The sequence below is a fragment of the Acanthochromis polyacanthus genome, chromosome 9, assembly GCF_021347895.1.
Source record: "Acanthochromis polyacanthus isolate Apoly-LR-REF ecotype Palm Island chromosome 9, KAUST_Apoly_ChrSc, whole genome shotgun sequence".
Lineage (NCBI taxonomy): Eukaryota > Metazoa > Chordata > Actinopteri > Pomacentridae > Acanthochromis > Acanthochromis polyacanthus.
In genome coordinates, this window is record NC_067121.1 from 34,313,934 (window position 1) to 34,333,745 (window position 19,812).

Sequence of the window (19,812 nt, forward strand, 5' to 3'; positions counted from 1 at the left end):
TTCTTTTTAATTTCTGCTAGGTTGGCATTGTTTCTGCTTAACTCAGTGTACCCTAGGTTTTAACTCACGAGTGCAGATGAACAGAGGGCATGGTCTTATACCTTATATGAGCTCCATGGACTTCAGTTGAGTTGCCGCTTTCCACAGGATTATTTAATGTATTCATAACTTCAGTTGACACATTAGGGCTCCCAGTCTTATCATTGTTTGCTTTTAAATTTGATTCATACATCCTGTTCGTCTAATTTTATCATCTATTGAGTCTTGAAGTGACAAAAACATGTTTTTATATTTTATGTTGGGGTAAAGCGAATACTTAAGTTGGGAAACTTCAGATTGATTTTCCTTAAAATGAAATTTCAGCAATGCTCATTGGAGAGAAATCAGCTGATTTAAGTAAATCTAACTTAAACCCGTAGCTTTAATGTTACTTGTTCATTTAATTTGGATAAACTTTAGTAAACTTCACATTACCAATTGCTGCCATTCATTTTGGCTGGTGACACAAAATGTTTCTTTTTTCACTGTATACAATAAAAAAAGATCTAAGCCGTAATAAACTAGAGTTATCCTTTAATCCATTCCAGTGCGATAACACAACTGACTGAAAATGCACTTAGTCCTCTCTCGCTTTCGCTTCCTGACACACACACACACACCTACACACACACGCAGACACACACACACACACACCTACACACACACACACACACACACACACACACACACACACACACACACACACACACACACACACACACACACACACACACACACACACACACACACACACACACATACATCTCTTTGGTCTTGAGCTCTCTGTGGTTCAATCTTTTCACACTTTACATCTGCCATCTGTCAATAACCTCTCTGATTCTTAACTACCTTAATGGATCAACTGATCTCATGCCCCACTTTCCCTTCGCACGCACACTCTCTCTCTCTCTCTCTCTCTCTCTCTCACACACACACACACACACACACACACACACACACACACACACACACACACACACACACACACACACACACACACACACACACACACACGCACACAGTTACGTACGTACAGCCCATTTATTTTTCCCACAGTGATCCTGTCAGGGCCTTTGATTAGAAATAAAGTACCAGCTGCTCCCACCAATCCCCTTCTCCCTCCCGTCTTGTCTGACTGGAATCCCACTGGGAATAGTCATCCCTGTTGCACTTCTGCATAAATGCATACCTCTCTATTCGTAAGATGTGTGTTTACGGTTGTTCAAATATTACTATTTTTGCCGGCGATCTCCCAGAAAAATAAAATATTTCGTGCCGAAATCGACACTCGGTGAGCTGCAAACGAGAGGGAGGCCCGTCGAAGAGACAGACAGTCCGATTGAGAGAGGGAGAAAAAGGGAATTGGAGACGGAGATGAAGAGAAATGAAGTGAGACAGAAAGAATCGAGGGAGGGGGAGAGAGAGAGAGAAGGAAGATGAGGGTGAGAGTGTGTGTGAGGAGCGAATAAAGTATTTGTCACACTGCCGTTGGAAAGAGATTGAAAAAGAAGGAGTGGGAGTGAAGAGTGGAGGTTGTCTTGATAGAAAGCTTTCTTATGCTCTTAAAGTACTGCTGTCCACTTAGCTCTGGCTCTGCCTTACTTTGTCTTTGCCTTTTTATCCCACTATTTTGCTCATGTTCCTGTCTTTTTTTGTCCCTCCCTTCCCCTTCCTCCTTCACTTCTTTTCTTCTACTATCTCATTACCCTCCTCTTTATTTCCCTTTTCTCCTTCCTCTCCTCCTTGTTCGTCCTCCCTGCAGGCACGTCTATAATCCAGGTGACAGCAACAGATGCTGATGACCCGACATATGGGAACAGCGCCAAGCTAGTGTACACACTGGTACAGGGCCAGCAGTACTTCTCTGTGGATCCCCAGACAGGTGAGTGTGTTTATACATCGGCGCGAGTGTGTGTGCGTGTTTCCATCACAACACACACGGGCGGGGAAATGTAAGAAGATGCACAGATGTCGGAAAGCAAATTCTGCACCCACACGCTGCACAAAAGCAAATATACTCAAGATGTTGGAGAGCAAACAAGCGAATTCAGTCTTGACTCGTGAACGCGCGCTTGTGTGTGGATAGACAAAGGCCAAAGGGACACACATGTTTGCGCAGGTGTGTATGCAGGTGGAGTTTAACAATGCACACACACACACACAGAGGCTTTGAAACCAACTCTTTTCCCCCCTCTGTACATCCAGCGTTCTCCTGTCACATTTAGTCATCCGTCTTTCCCACTTCCCTTTTCCCACCTCTGCTCAAACACACACACACACACACACACACACACACACACACACACACACACACACACACACACACACACACACACACATATAACCTCTCAAGCATATACCTCCTCACCCCCTTGCTCACCCTTCCGGTTCACTCCAGTATGAGATGGCAGAAAATGTATTCATGCTGGAAGGGGTGTGTGTGCATGTGTGCAGCCCAACAAAAAACTCTGCAGTGATGTTATCATCTCCAGATAAAGCGAAGGCAAAGCGACGTGTTTAAAGACAGACGTCAGCAAAGGTTTGTGAACTTTTATGCAGGACAGATTACAAAGAACCTGTCTGCTGTGTGTGTGTGTGTCTTCTCACTGTGTCTCTGTGTCACGCATGTCACCTCGGGGCACGAAGTTTTTTTTTATTTTTGAGTTTTTCCAGCACCGTACCTCAGAGGGGGAACCACAGCTCACTTGACTTCGCGTTTCTAACTGTCTGATGCTGTTTCTGATTGAAGATGAGGCTCCTTGAAGTTGTTGTTGTTTTTTATGTTTGCATGTGAAGGTATGAACCTGCACGTGCGCGTTCCTTCTCCGCACGTGGGTCACAGGTGGCAGATACTTGTGTTTCGCTCAATGAATGTCAGCGTTTCGTAATTGATTGCCTTGACATGTGAGGACCTCAGTAAAAACCGAAAGACAGCCCCAGCGCTTTTTGAAATGCTAATTGGGGGAACGTAAGCTTAATTCCACACTGTGAATTAGCCGTGACACTGCGCTATTAGACCAGCTTTAGTATTCGGAACATGTCCGCTCCCTTCTCCCTTCTTCATCTCTCCGCTCTCTATCTCCCTTTTTCAATCACCCCGTTTCTCGTTGGCTCCATCACTAAAGGTCTTATTCAAAATGTGCACTCAGAGGCGAGCACGTTTGCTCATATATTCAGTTTGTTTGCTTATGAATTCCGCTCAGAAACCTCCACATATTTCTGCTTGGTCGTTAGCATTCAAAACAGCCAGTGTTGAATGTGATTCACCTTGAGCTGCCAAGTCATCCAGGCCGGTGTTTTGGCTGATGTTGGGCGTAAACAGCCAGCGCTTGATGTGCGACATCCAATCACATGTAGCAGAATGAGGCCATTTTCACCGAGGAGGTGATCGATGTTGAACACGTGTAAGCGATGTGTCTTGGTGTGCCGTTAAAGAGTGTGAGACACAGATCGAGATTTTACGCTCCGTCAGCATGCCGAGCTGTCGCCGAGTGGTGATTTATCATTTCCATATGAGCCTCTTCGCATATCTGTGTTTATGTATTTGTGTGTCTGTGTGTGTCTTTCCGTGTGCCTTCAACGGGACATTAAGTTATATATTGGCGCTGTCAAATGGAAAGTGAGTGTCTCCTAAATGTCAGAAAAGCTGTCAAATTGTCAGGAAAAGCAGACATGTCTGCAGCCTGATGACAGTGCGCTTCGATATTGTCCAGTAGGTTTGGAAAGGGCTTCCGAAATGCCAGAGAGGTCTGAAAACAACTTTATCCATCAATTAGAGTCAAGACACTTTAATTATTGAACACAAGTTCTGGGTTTCTTTTTTCACAGAAGTAGCTTCAGAACTTTTTTTCGAACTTTGATAATGACCAAACTGCAGCTAACAACACTGACAAGTTTATGCCAGAACTCACACAGAACAAGTACAGAAAAAAATTACTGTCCGCTTCTTGAGGATCAGAAAACTTCACATTCTGCTTTATACTGAATTAAATAGTTGGATCCAAGGGCGTCAGTTTGTTTTTAAAAGTGGGGGGGATGGAGACCACAGCACTTTGAGAAAATGTCGAAGAACGGCGGCAAAATGCCACAAACTGGGCTCAAACTCACAACCACCGCACCAAAGGCGGAGACTCAACCTGTTGAGCTACCGGCACACGCGGGTAGAGGGGTCTGTGGGCCGTTATAGTACTAATTCTCCCGGGCCGAAATTTTGCCCCTGTACGCCTCTGGTCGGAGCTTCGACTTGGCACGGGTGCAAATTTAGCGTCTGCACGTTTTTTTTAACCTCACGAAGGTGTGCTGCATGTCTGTGCAACTCTCGGCCGAGTGCGGATGGTGCGTTCAGGAGCGTCGGAATTTTCTATACTACTGAAAATAACTGGGTTTACAACGGCTTACATGTGAAGAATTTGAATGTGCTGAAGACAAAATGACCCCTGACAAAAAGTGGGGGGACACATCCCCACCGTCCCCCCCTAAACTGACGCCTATGGTTGGATCTACTGGCTTTAGTAATGGGTATAGAATATAAAACTGGGAAATTTCGTTCCAAAGAATCATGTGCAAGATAAAGTAAAGCCCCAGATTACTCATATTTGTGCCAAATTTTGGTTTAGTTTGGTTTTTAAATTGGCCAGTAAGTTTATTCTTGCTGGAAATTGCATAATGATGTAACAAAAGACAATAAGCAACAGAATGATTAACATGATCGAGATGTAATGTAACACTTTCACTAAATCTTGTCATGTCCAAAATTATTCATAAACAGTGTCAACACATTGCTTTGCCACTGCATGAATCAAACATTTGTTATAATGCTAACAAGCTTTCTTCATGTCTCCGCTGACATTTTGTTCCACTTCTACTTTGAGACATCTCGAGGTCCTTGAGGTTTGAAGACTTCTTTGTCTAGTCCACTCCAACATATTGATACTACTTTTAAAAACTATTTCTTTGCCAGTTGTGATGGAAAATCATTTCAGATCATGTCTTGTTGGAAGACAGACTGCTAACTCAGTCTAAATTTTCCAGCACACTGCCTGATCTTTTGTAATGATGCTGTTGACAAAGTTTCCTCGACCACTGGCTAAAAAATCAACCCCAAAGCTTAACCATTGAGATCATGTTCTTTGGGTAGAACATGTTTCTATCTTTTACCAAATACAACAGTCGCTTTGGGCTTCCTACCGCGACCTTTCAGGTTTTTACAGTGTGGAGCTCTGTGTGCTTTTTGATTATGGTTCACACTGTGGCCACTGAAATGTGGAAATCTGTGGATGTGCTTTTATAGCCTTACGACATCTTATGAGCAGCAGCTCTATTTCGCTGATGGATCCTAGTAACAAGCTCTCTAAGCTCACTAAGCTCAATAAGGCTGAGGCCTTGACCTGCAGTTGACCAGTAAATGACTAGAGGACTACTGTGTCAGCTTTTTCCATTTATATTAGTGTTAGCACTCTATAATATGGTGGAAATGAGCAGGATTATTTGGAATTGCATAGAAGCTGAATTTTCTCTGAATAATTTGGACCAAAGCAATTTTGTAAAAATGTGAAGAAAAACAGACATATTCAAAATTCAATGTCATTTCGCCTCAGGAAAAAAACTGATAAATAAATTGTTTTAATAAATCACTATAAATCAGCACTACTTTTTTTTATTTTACAGTGTAAAAATAAGCTGATCAGTGGATTTTCAGTGTTTATGCGTGGGCAAATATTTGGATAAATTAGGCAAATTTAGCAGCTAAATGCACTGATAATTATGAAAAAAAAACTGAAACTGGTTGCTTTAAGTCCCAACAGATCTACTGGTCTATTATCATTTATTTAGTCAATCAACAATTGACAAACCATTATGTTATAAGCGAAGGACCCAATGTAAACAAAGGCTGATTAACAGGAGGACATATTATGTAAAATAAACGTCACAAATTTAAAAATTTGAACTGAAGTAACACCAGAGGCAGGAGTTTAAATATTCAGAATCGCTTAATATTAAGTCTTACAAGTTTTAAGTTTCTCTAATTGACTGACCAATTAGTAAAGTTTCTAAGAAAGAGCTGCAGACCATCAGGACCTAAGCCCATTAAATAACAACTTATTAACATTTATAGCTGCAGGCGAAATGGCTTACTGAAAAATCAAGAAACCCCCGACCTTTTATTAATGACTTACTAACACGTGTAACTGCAGTCTTGATGAAGTCCTTAATAAAGGGTCAGGACGTTCTCAGTTCATAATGGGCAGTCAGATGTGCTGCTATAAATGTTAATAAGTCATTAATATAAGGTCAGAGTGTCTATTATGATTCCCAATCCAACACTTCATAAGATATTTAGTTCAAGTCAGCTGTCTTTGCTGTTTTACTGTAGAACAGCAGTTATTCCAGTTGCCCCCTCCTCAGCCATTAGCAAAGACATTTTACGTTGCAATGATTCATCCAGTCAGGCGTCAATATTATTACAAATGTCATGTTGCTGATCCACAAAATCTCAATAAGTGATTGTTAACTAGCAATATGGTCATTAGCCGCAGCTTGTAAACCCATTAAGTGCGACTATTAGAAAGTGATACCTGCTAATGTCTGGTAAAGTGATTAACACATAATACAGAAGGTGAGATAACGCTCTCGTATGTTTAACAAGATTTTCTGTCGTTAAATATGTGAATATGGCTGGACGAGTTCCAACTTTGCCTTTGTTTCAGAGCCGAGCGCAGGCCAGAAAGCACATTTTGGAAGCCAGAGGGTTTGGAGCCGACTAATCATAGAGTCATAAATATTGATCAGAAAACCATTTTAGCTTCACACAGATGTATTACGGTCATTTTGTGCTGTTTTTCCACAGGAATAAAAACTTCCTTTAAATGCGTCGCAGCCACCCTGATGCTACCGTGTGTGTGTGTGTGTGTGTGTGCGTTTTCTTTGCAGGTATTCTACGTACAGCTGTGCCTGACATGGACAGAGAAACCCAGGACCAGTACCTGGTGGTGCTGCAGGCCAAAGACATGGGGGGCCACCTGGGAGGACTATCTGGGACCACCACCGTCACTGTCAGGCTCACCGATGTCAATGACAACCCTCCTCGCTTCACTCAGAGTGAGTAGCTCAAACAACCACCCACAGGGGCAGAATTGCTACCAGGAGCAGAGCTGCAGCACAAGATAATAACAGGAAATGACTGTATGTTAAGCATGCTGTGCTCTCTGTATGCACACGTGTGCAATAATTATATGTGCTTCATTCCACCACCAGGCAAACATGCACACAAACACACAATGTTCGTTCATTACAGTTCGGAGCAGCAGATTGCCGGGGCATCACCTCGTTAGAACAATGCGGTATCAAGCGAGCTGTCAGTCACCGCAAAGTAGCAGAAATTGCTTGTGTTAACTTTGTATTATTCATTATGTAGAAAAGCTTGAGAGGCAACAAACACTGCATGAACGCTGTCCGTGTTTTTGCACCAGAAGGCAAAAGAGTTCTCAGACCTTTCTGACCTGCAGGTCCTGTCAGGATTTTCACAGCAGCAGTCAGGCAGAGGAGACTCCCGCAGGGCTGCAAAGTACCTCATCAAACATTCAGTCATGGATTTAACTCGCCTCTGCAGTGATAGATCAGCTCCTATTTCCAACTGCAGCTGTACTGTCACATTATATCACCTAATCTGACAGGACTTCGATGTAAGCGGACCCGATTGACATTTAAATTAACTCCACTGTTTGTAATCATGGAGTTATTCTCGTGCAAAAGACAAATGGAGAGGTTCTGCCTCACGTGTAGCTTTGACTTATACTGCTGATGAATTGAGTTAAATGACTCTTGTTGTGTCGTCTACTTTTACATTACTATAAACAAAATGCACACCCAAGCCATCATTTTTCATAATGGCTGCTGGTCACCCCAAAGAATCCATAATCGAGATGGATTATTAGACATTATTATCCTAGCTGGACATTGAGCTGTTAATCATTAAATCAGTCATTAAACTGTTAATCATTCTGTTAGTTGGGAGGTGATTGTGCTGGTGGGAGAACTCCCTACGCAGCACTTTTCACTTCACTTTATTTGTCCATCTCTGTTGTTGCGTACAGGCCGATATTAATGAATCCTTTCTTTGCTACACTACCAAAAAAAAAAAGAATATAAATTAGTAGGTGGGTCCTTTATTACCTTCAAAAGCACAAGCCGGTTAGTCCTCCTGTGAATGATCAAGGGAACAAGTGGCCTTGATGGCCACTGCTCTTGTCATCCTTTACTTAATGTCATCCTTTCTGCCATTTCTCAGCTAAGCAAGCTCGCTTCCCTCCAGTTTAATTGCTGACCTTCTCCCAATTAAAGTGGAGATAGGGGAAGTCGGAATATAGCTTTTGAACAACTGCACTTGATTTGGATTTTTAGAAAGGCTGATAAGACAGATAACTTACCTTTTCATCAAGGGGCGCCGTAAAAATAGATCACTTCTTTCTAGGAAAAGTAATAATTGTTATTAGGCTGACGGAATTAAAGAAATATCAAACTGTGATTTCCCAAGCAGTAATATGATTGCATTTTAAAAATACAGCATTATTTGTAGATTAAACTCAAGACTGTAGTTTTGAGAAGATAATTTCTGTGTGCATTAATCCTGTTAAAGGTTCTACATGGACTTCAGACTTCTAGACGTCGTCACAGTATCATAAGAGCTACTTCTAGAATAGAATAGAATAGAATAGAATAGAATAGAATAGAATAGAATGGCTTTATTGTCATCATACATGGGGGAATGATGAAAATATAAATAGCTTCCGCTGGACCGTGCGTTAATAACGAGCATTAATAAATAAAACATCAACATTAAATAATAAAATCAAATGTGCATATAACACAAGACAATATTATAAATGACAACATATGCAAAAGAGGCCAGATATATACAGCATGGGAGGTAAATGAAATGAAATATAAACCAATAAAATAGAATAAATATGGTCAGGAAATTGCACGTAAGTAGCATTTGAACCACTAAAAGTGACATTGTGTATTCAGGAAAACAGGAGTTTTGAGTTCAGGAGTCTGATGGACCATGAGTAGAATTACAATTATAGAATCATTACTCCACATCTCTGCATGGCAGACAGTTGTTTGCTGCTTTATTATTGCATTTTTAAAAAAAAAATTATGTTCAAAGTTGTGTATAATACGCCTTTAAGATCTTGAAGACTGAGTCCGAAAAATTTATAAAAAATATTCAATTTTTAGTGGAAAAAATGAGGGGTGCAAATGTTAGTGGGATTTTAATACTGCTTGATCATGTTTCGATGTGATAATGATATTCAAAAGTAAAAGCAGCACACATTTTCACACAAATTGTGTTTTAAAGTACCCCTCATGCCCCCCACCTGCCTCAGCTGCAGAGCCACTGGTGACCGTGATAATCAGCAGCGAGCCGAACTATAGCTTCATCTTTTGATTTTAGATCAAAGTAATTCACCTGCTCTCTTTTACCTCACCACTGTTAGCTTCAGTGCACGTGCCGCAGACATTGTTTCTTTTCCTTTCACTGTGGATTTTCTTCCAAACACTGTAGAATGAGCAGATACCACACACACAGTTCAGACTGCTGGCAAATTGAGAGTGACACTGCTCTTGTTTTTTTGACCCACTCAGAAGTGGTGTTAATCAGACTTCAGTCTAGTCGGCCAAATTACAGCTGTGTCCCTGGAAATGACATTGCTACACAATTACGCAGCCATTTTGACATGAAATGGTAGGTAAACACAGGTGTTACTAATGACGTTAATTAAGGTTCTGCACCTAAATAGAGGAGAACCTTTATTAATGTCATTAGTAACACCTGTGTTTACCTACCTTTCATGTCAAAATGGCTGTGAAAAAGGACTGCTGCCTTCCCAATCACATCTGTGTGCAACATAACCTCTGGCTGAATACAGAGGCGGTGTTTGCTTTTTTAATGACTGGAGAGCCACATTTATGAACCGCATCAGTCCGCAGGAGGTGGTTGGGGTGGATGGTGGGCTGACAAAACACACACCAGAGACTTGGATTCCTATCCGAACATTTGTCAGTGGTTAGGTTCAAGGAACAAAAGTGCTTTGGTTGAAGTAAAGAAAGGGTTGTGATTTTGATCAAAAAACACGTTATGCTTCAAGTCATGGTGAATTTCCGGAAAGTTAATTAAGCGTTCTGAGTGCTGAAAGCTTCCAAAAGATTAGTTGAATAATGCTACAGTCAAAACAGTGGATATCGTATTATATAATTGGATTTTTTGGCAGAAAAATATACACAGCCAGAGATCTTAGCACTGATGCACTCAGTATTGCAACTTGCCAGTTATATTTCTCAGAGAAAAACTGATCCTGTGGCAATTATGTTTCTTTCAATCATCCATACTATTTCTTTTTTTATTATTATTATCCCTTATTAATCCCACAAGGGGAGATTCTGATTTGCGCATATCCCCCCATCTGGGGGGGTCAGAGCGCAGGGTCAGCCGCGGTACAGCGTCCCTGAAGCAGGAATGGTTAAGGGCCTTGCTCATGGGCCCAACAGTGTCCAGGAATGTAATTTATACATGACAGAGTGGTCAGATTAACAGTAGATAACTAACTCTGTCACATCATATATCTTGTTCATACCATTAATTAGGCAAGTTATTAAAGTTGTAACTCTTTGAACATCATACATGACTTTGACAGTAAGTGGGTGCTATGGAAGTTGTTTCTTCAGATCTTCATATAACTGTGACGTAGGAAAACCCTTATATAAATGCTCCTCGGTTTCCTATCCGTCAGGTGCAGGAGCAGGTAAACATTGACATAGCGTAGCAGAGGGCAGATGGATGCAAGAAAGGAGCTGTCAGGAGTTGGACGGGCAAACGGTGAAGGGTTTCTTGTTCAATAGAGCAGCGGCTTTCAATGCCAACATTGAACTAATGATGTCCTGGGGTGGGGGGTTTGTTGGTCGAGTTGAACCCCTATCAAAGATGGCATTTTGGAATCAGGATGCACTGAGGTCTGGAGGGCTTCTTAGAGGAAAACTGGACTCACTCTGATCTGTTTGGGTGATGAAGAGCCTCATGATGCCAGCGATTGCTACTAAACCTCCCTGATGCCTCGTCTGTTCCTGCTCGTGACTCCCTGCATGCATGTGCCGTATCGAATGCACTGATGTTGACCTGCAGTTTGCGAGTAAGCGACTGTGCCCACGTATTCCCTTGTTTGTGTTTGTGTATTTCTGTGTGTATCCCTGAGCCTCTGCTTGGCTTTTTCTTCCTCCTGTGTTCCCTCACGCACTCGTGCTCCCTTGTGCTTGCGCGAACACCATCAAAGCCAGCCACCCCGCCGCTCTACTCAATTACACACCCAGGCTTTTAGAAAGACACCCTCAAATCCGGCCCCTGCGTCTCCCAAGGTCAACACTGCTTATTCCTTATGGCATTTAGCAGAAGGAGAGGATTACACTGGAGCGTACCAACCAGGTATCGGCTGTACATTATAGCCTTAACAAGGAGGGGAAAAAATGGGTCTCGCTTTGTGAGCTCGTCTTTTCACGGCGCCCTAGAATTCCTCCCTGTCTGAAGCATGATTTCAGGAACTAAGTGGGTTTGTTGTGTGTACAGTTTTGAATGCTGTCAAGGGATTTCTTAAGCCTGGAGGAGGCTGTATAGCGAAAGGAAAGTAGGCTACCGTACAGATTGTAGTTGTTTTCTGGTTGAATAATAAGTGGAAAATCTGGGATATTTTCAGATGCTTCTTTGGCAAACGTAACGCTCTAACCACACTTTCCTTTGGGTCTTATTATCAAATGGCATATGCTGTGCTCCAAATGTATTTGGACAGCAACCTGTTCTTTTATGTTTTAGTTTTGCATTTCTTGGCAGAAAAGAAGCTTTAATTTGATTTTCATCAAATGAACTTTTTCAAGGTAGAAGTGCTTTTTGAACATTTTAAAGTGGCAACAAAGTAATCATTTATAGTAAGATGCTGAAAATACCTCGAGATTATCTGAAGTCTTTCTTCATCCCAGAAATATCATCGCACTCATGTTTTCCTGCTGTGTAAGCACTCACACAATGGGATGGGCTTGCTTTTCATGACAGTGTGTTAGAATTTGAGCTTATAAACTTTCGTTTTTAACCTCTGCCCCAAAATGTGCAATTAACCAAGCAGGCAGAAGTAAAAATTGCGCTAAAAGGAAATTTCTGTCGCTATCTCATTTCACATCAACTCATTCCCTCATTAAAGTGTTAATTATGTTAGTGCAGTGTGGAATACATGGAAGACTAATTGCATGACAGTAAACAAGGTTTCAAATCACACCTCAAATTATAAACTTCGTGTTGCAAAGCTTGAGGATAGGAGTAGATGACTTTCTGCACCTCTGGTAATCCACAGGGAAATTAACATGATGGGACTCGTGCAGCTCCATAAAGCTTCGTACGATAGAGCTGTGGTTTAACAATTTATGACTATGTATCCTCCGAATTCTCTCTGGGATAAATTGAAATAGAGGCTCGGAGCATCTGCTGGAAGAGTACCTAAAAATAAGATGACCACTTAATTTAATACAAAGAACCAAAAAAAACCCAACATTCTAACCACTCAGGAAAGTCAGTTGTTTAAGAGGCGAACATGCCTGGAATGCTGAGATGCTGAGGAAATGGAGACATTATTTAAAAAATGAAACTGTTTGTGGTCTTATTTTTAGTGTTCCATTCTCCCACACATTATTTCCATTAAATATCATATCAGCGAAACCATCCAACACAGTGAACAGCTTTACTCAGTGTCTCCTCTTTCCACTTTACTTTTTATCACCTCCTACATACAGTACAAAAACTGAATGCAAATATTGTTTTACCAATTTCGACACTGACGCCTGATGAAATGATATATGGAGGACAAAGTAAACAGACAAACAAAAGGAAAGGAATATGCAAACACTTGCTTTGACATTTAAAAACATAGAAATCAACACGACCCAGTTCTTCCTGTTGCATGAGAAAACTCCCAGTGTTGCAGTGTATTAGAAGACAATGGCATATCGCAATCACACGCTAATGTCAGACTTAGGCGTGTGCTTTCAGGAAAATCTAATTTCTGTTTAACTAGCAGTGCCTGTTCAAAATGGGCCGACTACTTGGCTTCCAGTATTGCTGTGTACGGCTTTCTCAATACTAACACTGACTGTGTGAGGTTAACTAAAGTTTAATAAACTCAAATTAGCTGACACATTGTTTGGTGTAACTGGCACTGTTGAGAATTAGTCCAAACCTTCTCTCTGCATGGCTCTGAGGATAAAGTAGTCTAGCAGTATTATACAGCTATTTTTTTCTGTATTTAATAATCTACAATGTTTCTTTCTTTCACTTAATGACTATTTTATTGTTGTTTTTTTGTCCAGTGATTTTCTCTGTTACTCAACTAAAATGAAACCTTACTTGAAGTGCAAATACTGTATATCAAACTCCTATCTAATCAATGTTTCAACAATTATCTAATCATCATCTTCTTGTTTGCACGTCACTGCTGTGTTATGTTGTCATAGCATTACCGTGATCATGCTGTTCCATGACATAAAGACACTGGACCTCAAATTTAAAAGGACACGTCGATTGTTTTTCATTATTATACATCAAACAAAGTCTGTCCCTGAATGTGAGAGTCAGTATTTTCACGTAAAAACTGACATAAATACTGGACTTAATTCTTAAAATGGTTATGACACTGATTGCCTTCATCACTGGAATAACATGCAGTGTGCTATTTTTGTGTGTCATATTGTGAATATTGTGAATTTTGTCCCTGTATGTATGTTATGATGTGTGACATGACAGCTTGTGAAAACAAATTTCCTTCGGGACAATAAAGAGCTCTATCTGTCTGTCTATCTATCTATCTATCTATCTATCTATCTATCTATCTATCTATCTATCTATCTATCTATCTATCTATCTATCTATCTATCTATCTATCTATCTATCTATCTATCTATCTATCTATCTATCTATCTATCTAGATGATTATGGGCAAGTGTATTTTTGCATGAGTGTTGGATACAGACACTTACAGATAGAAACAGCTGTTCCTAATGAGTTTAAGTCATTTTGTAACACTTACTTATGAGCATTATTGTAAACAGAAAAAAGAAAACTGCCGATGGAAGCTCATAGAGGCGGTGAATTAACATTTAGTGAAATCTTTTTCAAGGAATACCACTAATTAACTAAGTTACACGTTTTGACAATCCTAACAGGCTGTCCTTTTAAATTTGTTAGTAACAGCTTGTATTATGTTTAAAAAAAGAACGTCAACAGGACTGTGTTGTCTGAACAACTTCCTCCAGGATGCTTTACTTTAACGTCTTGTGCAACATTTACACTGGTGTGATCAGCCATTTCCAGCATTGTTGGATCTCTTTCTAAAATACTCCCACACTTAAGATAATTGTGTGACAAGGTTTTTTAAGCTACACGGTCCTACTGTTGTCAGAAGCTTCAGTTTATTTTTTTAAATCATTTTTAAGTTTCTTAAGAAATGCTCATCCAAACTACCCTGCCAGTCAAAGGTTTGGACACGCCTTCTCATTCAATGTTTTCTTCGTCATGTTTCGCTACTTTTTACATTGTAGATACATACTGAAGACATTAAAACTATGAAGCAAGATATATGGAATTATGTGGCAAACAAACAATTGTGAAATAACTCTAAATATGTTTTGTATTTTAGATTCCTCAAAAGTGGCCACCCTTTGCTTTTTGACAGCTTTGCAAATCCTCGGCCTTCTCTCAATGAGCTTATAAGGTAGTCACCGAGGTTAACCGTTTGATGCACAACATGGGTCAAGAGATACCCATTTTCCATTTAATATAGGCCACTTTTGACCCATGTTATGCATCAAAAGGTTAATTTGTGGCATTTCTTGCCTTCTTAATGGGGTTGCGATCAGTTGTGCTGTGCAGAAGTCAGGTTGGCAGGATCCATATTATGGCAAGAATCAGCTACGTAAAGAGAAGCGTCACCGCTTCTCCTTTATAGGACGGTTCCTTTAGGTTCCATCTGTGAAATACATTCAGTAAAGTCCCTGTACTGTTCACAAGCCTTAACTACATTTTCCGCTTTGTTTTCTCATCATGCCGACCAATTTAAAAGTCTAAGATGATGATAAGAGATTCCACTGTAGTCATTATTTATCCTAGCTGCTGTAATTAAGTCATACCATAAAAGATATTTTATACACCAGCATTACTAAAGCTAATGAATAAATGAATACCTGAAAATATGATTACTGAGCTATAGACTAATAGAGTAACCTTGTATTCTCACACCCAGTGAATAATTAAAAACACGCTTTCTTCCAGTGCACTAGACTGTAGCTTTAATCTAAATCCTCTAAAACTTTCTGGAAAATGACTCACCACCACATTCTTTTATTTGAAATATCAGACAAGGAAATGTCACTCTTTGCTTCATCTCGGTGAAATGTCAACATTTGATGTGCGATGGGGTCCAATGCAGATCTGTGCACCGGCTCTACCTGCTCAAATAAATCTGTGGGCTGTCAAAGGGCAAAACCTTGATTCAATGCTTTGTGACAATTTGTGCTGCATACACACACACACACACACACACACACACACACACACACACACACACACACACACACACACACACACACACACACACAGAAAATTCCCAGATGCGTCCGGAGACTCATAACTTGGTGAAAACTTTTGGCTTTTTCTGCTCTGCCTGCAAGAGCCATTTGAATAGCTACAACTCTGCTCGGTGACAAGTCCGCAGACGGAGACGCAGGTGCTGCTTCCCGTTTTTATGTGGATTCCAAACAACCTTGGCTTGCCAGCAGTGCCACATAAAAACGCTGAGGGAGCCATCACTCTCCCAGTTGTTTGATGGATGGAAAGATAGACGGCCTGACAGATGACTACATAGGTAGCGCCGATAAGATCAGTGTCATTTTATGCACCAGGGAGATGAGACAGAGAGAGGAGGAGCGAAAGAGGCAGTAGTTCGGAGAGGGCTTCATCATAAATATTACTAATTCATTTCCCCGGAGAGCGAGGCTGCTACAGAGACAGTGTGAATGGGAGGAGACGGGAAAGAGAGAATGAGGAAGTGTGTGTGTGCAAGCCAATTTTTATGTGTTCAAGTTTCTTTTTTCCTCCCTGAAAGAGAAAAAGATGGAGTCACTAAGAAAGGTGCGATAAAGTTGTCAGAGGAGTGAGACAAAAAAAAAAAAAAGAAGAAGCGCAGAGGGAGTGGGTGAGAAATGGCTCGGAGAGGAAACCACGGAGAGGCCGAGGAGACAAGGAGACAAATGTACAAGAAAGGGAGCGGGGGAGTGAATGAAATGGAGGGAGTCGAGAGGAATGAAAAGGGTATTATGTCCTTTAGTGACAATGAGAAAAGGCAAAGAGGCGTACAGACAACAAAGAGGGATGAGTGGGTGAAGCTGAAAGTGTGCTTGTGGTGCAACCTTGTGCCGTATTCTTTACCTGTGGCTTGTGCTTTTGTAGAAATGTACTTTTTTTTCTCGTATTTTTATCCTTGCATACCTGCACGACCAGTCAAAGGTGAGGAGACGGGGACGCAGAGAAGTGACAGACTTTGTCATCTCCTGTCAGGCACCAGCACACACACACATATATATATATATATATATATATACATCCCCTCCCTGCCAAAAACACACTCGCACACTCCTGACTCCCACTCGCTCAGTGTGTGCTCTTCACACACCCGGTACCCTCGTGTCCCTCATCGCACTCTCTCCCATCTGTTCCTGTTTTAAAACACCCTCAGCGCACAATCATATTTAGTCAGTGTGGCAGAAAGTATCTGTGCTGAGAAATCCCACTTGTCAAACCATTCACTTTCACAGTCCCCCCATAAACTACTGTAGCTATTGTTAATGAACATTCCTGTGTTCCCTGCCAAGCAATAAATTCCATGCCTGAGGTTAATATTGGTCACCGAAGTTTCTTTAGTTACTGCTCCTAAATTATGAATAATGGTTTATACAATATTAATGCTTAAGATAATGTTAGTAGAACACGAGGGAGGTAGGTTGAGAAGCTTTTTTTGTGGTTTTCTGTATAACAATGACAACAGAGAGCCACCACTGCTGGCACGAACCATCATTCTCCGTTATATCCTCTTTAGCAGTCCAATCACATGCAGTGCAATTCAATGCATATTGAAAATAGCTTGTGTCCTCTTCAATAGGGCATTGATAATGAATTTAGTTAAATGCCATGACTAATGTGCATTTGTGCACTAGTAATGGGCTCATCGGAGTTAAGGGATGCTCACGTAGGCCAATGCGGTCCTACGCGGCCGCCCACATCCTGTCGTCCTGTCCAATGATCGCCACCCACTCGCTGACGTCTCCCATTGTTTGGACTGGAACGATAAAGACGTTGAAGCCGGCACTCTTTAGAATGCATGAAAGCGAGTCCTGAGGGCAAGTTCACCAAAGCGTGAAGGAGGAAGGAGAGGGAGATGGCTGGATGGAGGGATGGAGATGAGGGGAAAGGAACGGAGAGGAGTGGAGCTAATGGTTTTATGGCGACAGTGATAATCGGGCTAACTAAAAATCACTTCATCTCTCACGGAGCTGACAGGATGCAGGGAAATGGGATGAAGAGAGGTTTTCGGTTGTTGGATTTAGAGGTCAGGATGCAGACAGATGAGTCCGTACCTGTTTATGTATGCATGCATATTTCTGTAAACGGGGACAAGTTGAGGGCTGGTGGGTGATTTATTATTGACAGCTGTGGCTGATTATGTCTCAAGACCTCCTTTGAGAATTCACATGCACCCACTTGCACACTAATACGTACAGTACATATGCAAAAATCTGTGTACACAACCAGCTCAGGGGTGTTAGATAGCGCTGAGGCATGAAAAGCCTTTCCTGAAATGGTTCCTTCGTATTACAACGCACAATTAGGCCTGCCATTGCAGTGCCCCGGAGTCAATGGTGGCACAGTGCAAAGCTCTGCTTGGATAGATTCCTCTAGGCTTTCACCCTGCGTGGGCATAAATGCCGCTCCAACCCACTAACTGCATTGTGCGTGTATATGTGTGTGAATCTACTGTCCAGCAGTTGCAGAAGTGTTAAACTACCGGGGTCAGTAAGCCTCGTGGGTTACTGGCTTTTTGTTCTTTTCCCTCTCTTGTTCTTCCTCACATGTACATGCACAACAAATGAGGCTTTATGCTGACATTAGAACCACATCAAATTGGCAGCTTCTATGAGGAATCCGCGGGCGGAGCTTCCCCTGATGAGCTTTTCTCCCACAATCCTGTGCAGGCAAAAAGAGCTTGTGAGCAGAGATTCATCACACAGTAATCGTCCCATACAACACAAGGTTTCCAAAAGACCTACATGCAGGCAATCCAGCCTTATGGAATCCCAAGAGGGACTTAAATTCTCCACACTGAGAGAATTTCCATACTCACAAGTTTCTCTGCCATCGCACTGGAAACGGGGAAATTTAAAACTTCATTAACCCCCAGGAACGGGCCCATTTCAGCCCCTGTTTCTTTTTCATTTTTCCTGTGTATCAGCTCAGGCTTCTGCGGAAATTAGGTGAATCCATCACACTTTCTCCAGCAATGCCCGGGCCCTTTGCTTGCAGAGAACACACAAGAAATTCAGGGAGACAGGGCGCAAAGAGACTGTCTTGACAATTTTTTATTTTTTTGCGTTACTTTTTCATCTGACCTGGCAGTGTGCCCCTTCACGCAGAATAATAGGAGCTAAAGCCATTCTCTTTTGCCGAGCCATCAGTGAGCCATGGAGAGCCAGAGAAGAGGAAGTGATTTCCATGTTAATGGGAACCTTCCCAGCAGTGTCTAAACTCTTTCTCTCCTTTCCTTCCCTTCCATTGCCGTGTCCTCGCCTCCTGTCTGTTTTGTGCTTACCTACCTTTACCTGCTCTTGTCCCCAAGCACTCAATCCTTTTGCTTCTGTCTTGCAACGTTACCTTTCACCTGCAGCCTCTGTTTACTTCTTCTCTCTTCCACCCCTCTCTGGTGCTCTCTTTCTTTGTGTCGAGCTTGATGAATGGAGTCGCTGGACTGTGAGCGGCACATCCTCAACAGGGTGTGGCGGGCCACTGCTGGCCGTCTCACATCAGTGTGTGTTTGGGTGTTTGTTTTTTCTCTCAGTTAGCCTGCCTCTCATGGTATACATGTGCAAATCCTCCCTCAAAGTCAAGTCTATCAAAATGGATTCTTGGGGGAAAAAATAAAAAAGTTGGACAGGCAAGAGCACTCTTTGAGAGTCTTTTAAAATCCCTTATTCCCTGCTACCGAGGAACTACACTGATGTCCACTCGGCTGAACATGTACAATCCCCACCTAACCCTCTGAGGATCCCTGAGCAGCCAGCTGAACATGCTCCCTGAAGGTCTGCGCTGTCCCCTCCTGCCATCGATGCACTCTTGACCCTTTTCTCCCGGAGCTGCCTCAAAACACAGGTGGAAATGGGCCAACACGTCATCTCCCTCGAGATATGCTAAAGAGCTCTATCCACTGCACGGTCTCTGTCAGGAGAGCGGCGGTGGGTAAACTACTGTGTCACCGTGGCGCAAAATGAATCGCCTCAGATCTGCACTCTCATCCCTTATACATAAAGGCAGGCAAGGCCAAACTTTTCATAAATATATCTCACCATATTGGGTAAACGGATGATCATTCTGCAAGCAGAGCGGGCGGAATAAACTTTGGGGGGGATGCAGGGAGA

The 19,812-nt window shown here is 41.9% G+C and overlaps 1 protein-coding gene across 3 annotated transcripts in view; it reads left to right on the forward strand.

Moving 5' to 3' along the window:
* LOC110953274 (uncharacterized) overlaps window positions 1-19,812 on the forward strand; it is a 182,534-nt gene that overhangs the window by 96,957 nt on the left and 65,765 nt on the right. For all 3 annotated transcript variants that reach the window (XM_051952948.1, XM_051952945.1, XM_051952947.1), the window contains exons 4-5: window positions 1,802-1,921; window positions 6,970-7,137. In XM_051952948.1, the coding sequence (XP_051808908.1) occupies window positions 1,802-1,921; window positions 6,970-7,137 (288 nt within the window). The remainder of the gene's footprint in view (window positions 1-1,801; window positions 1,922-6,969; window positions 7,138-19,812) is intronic.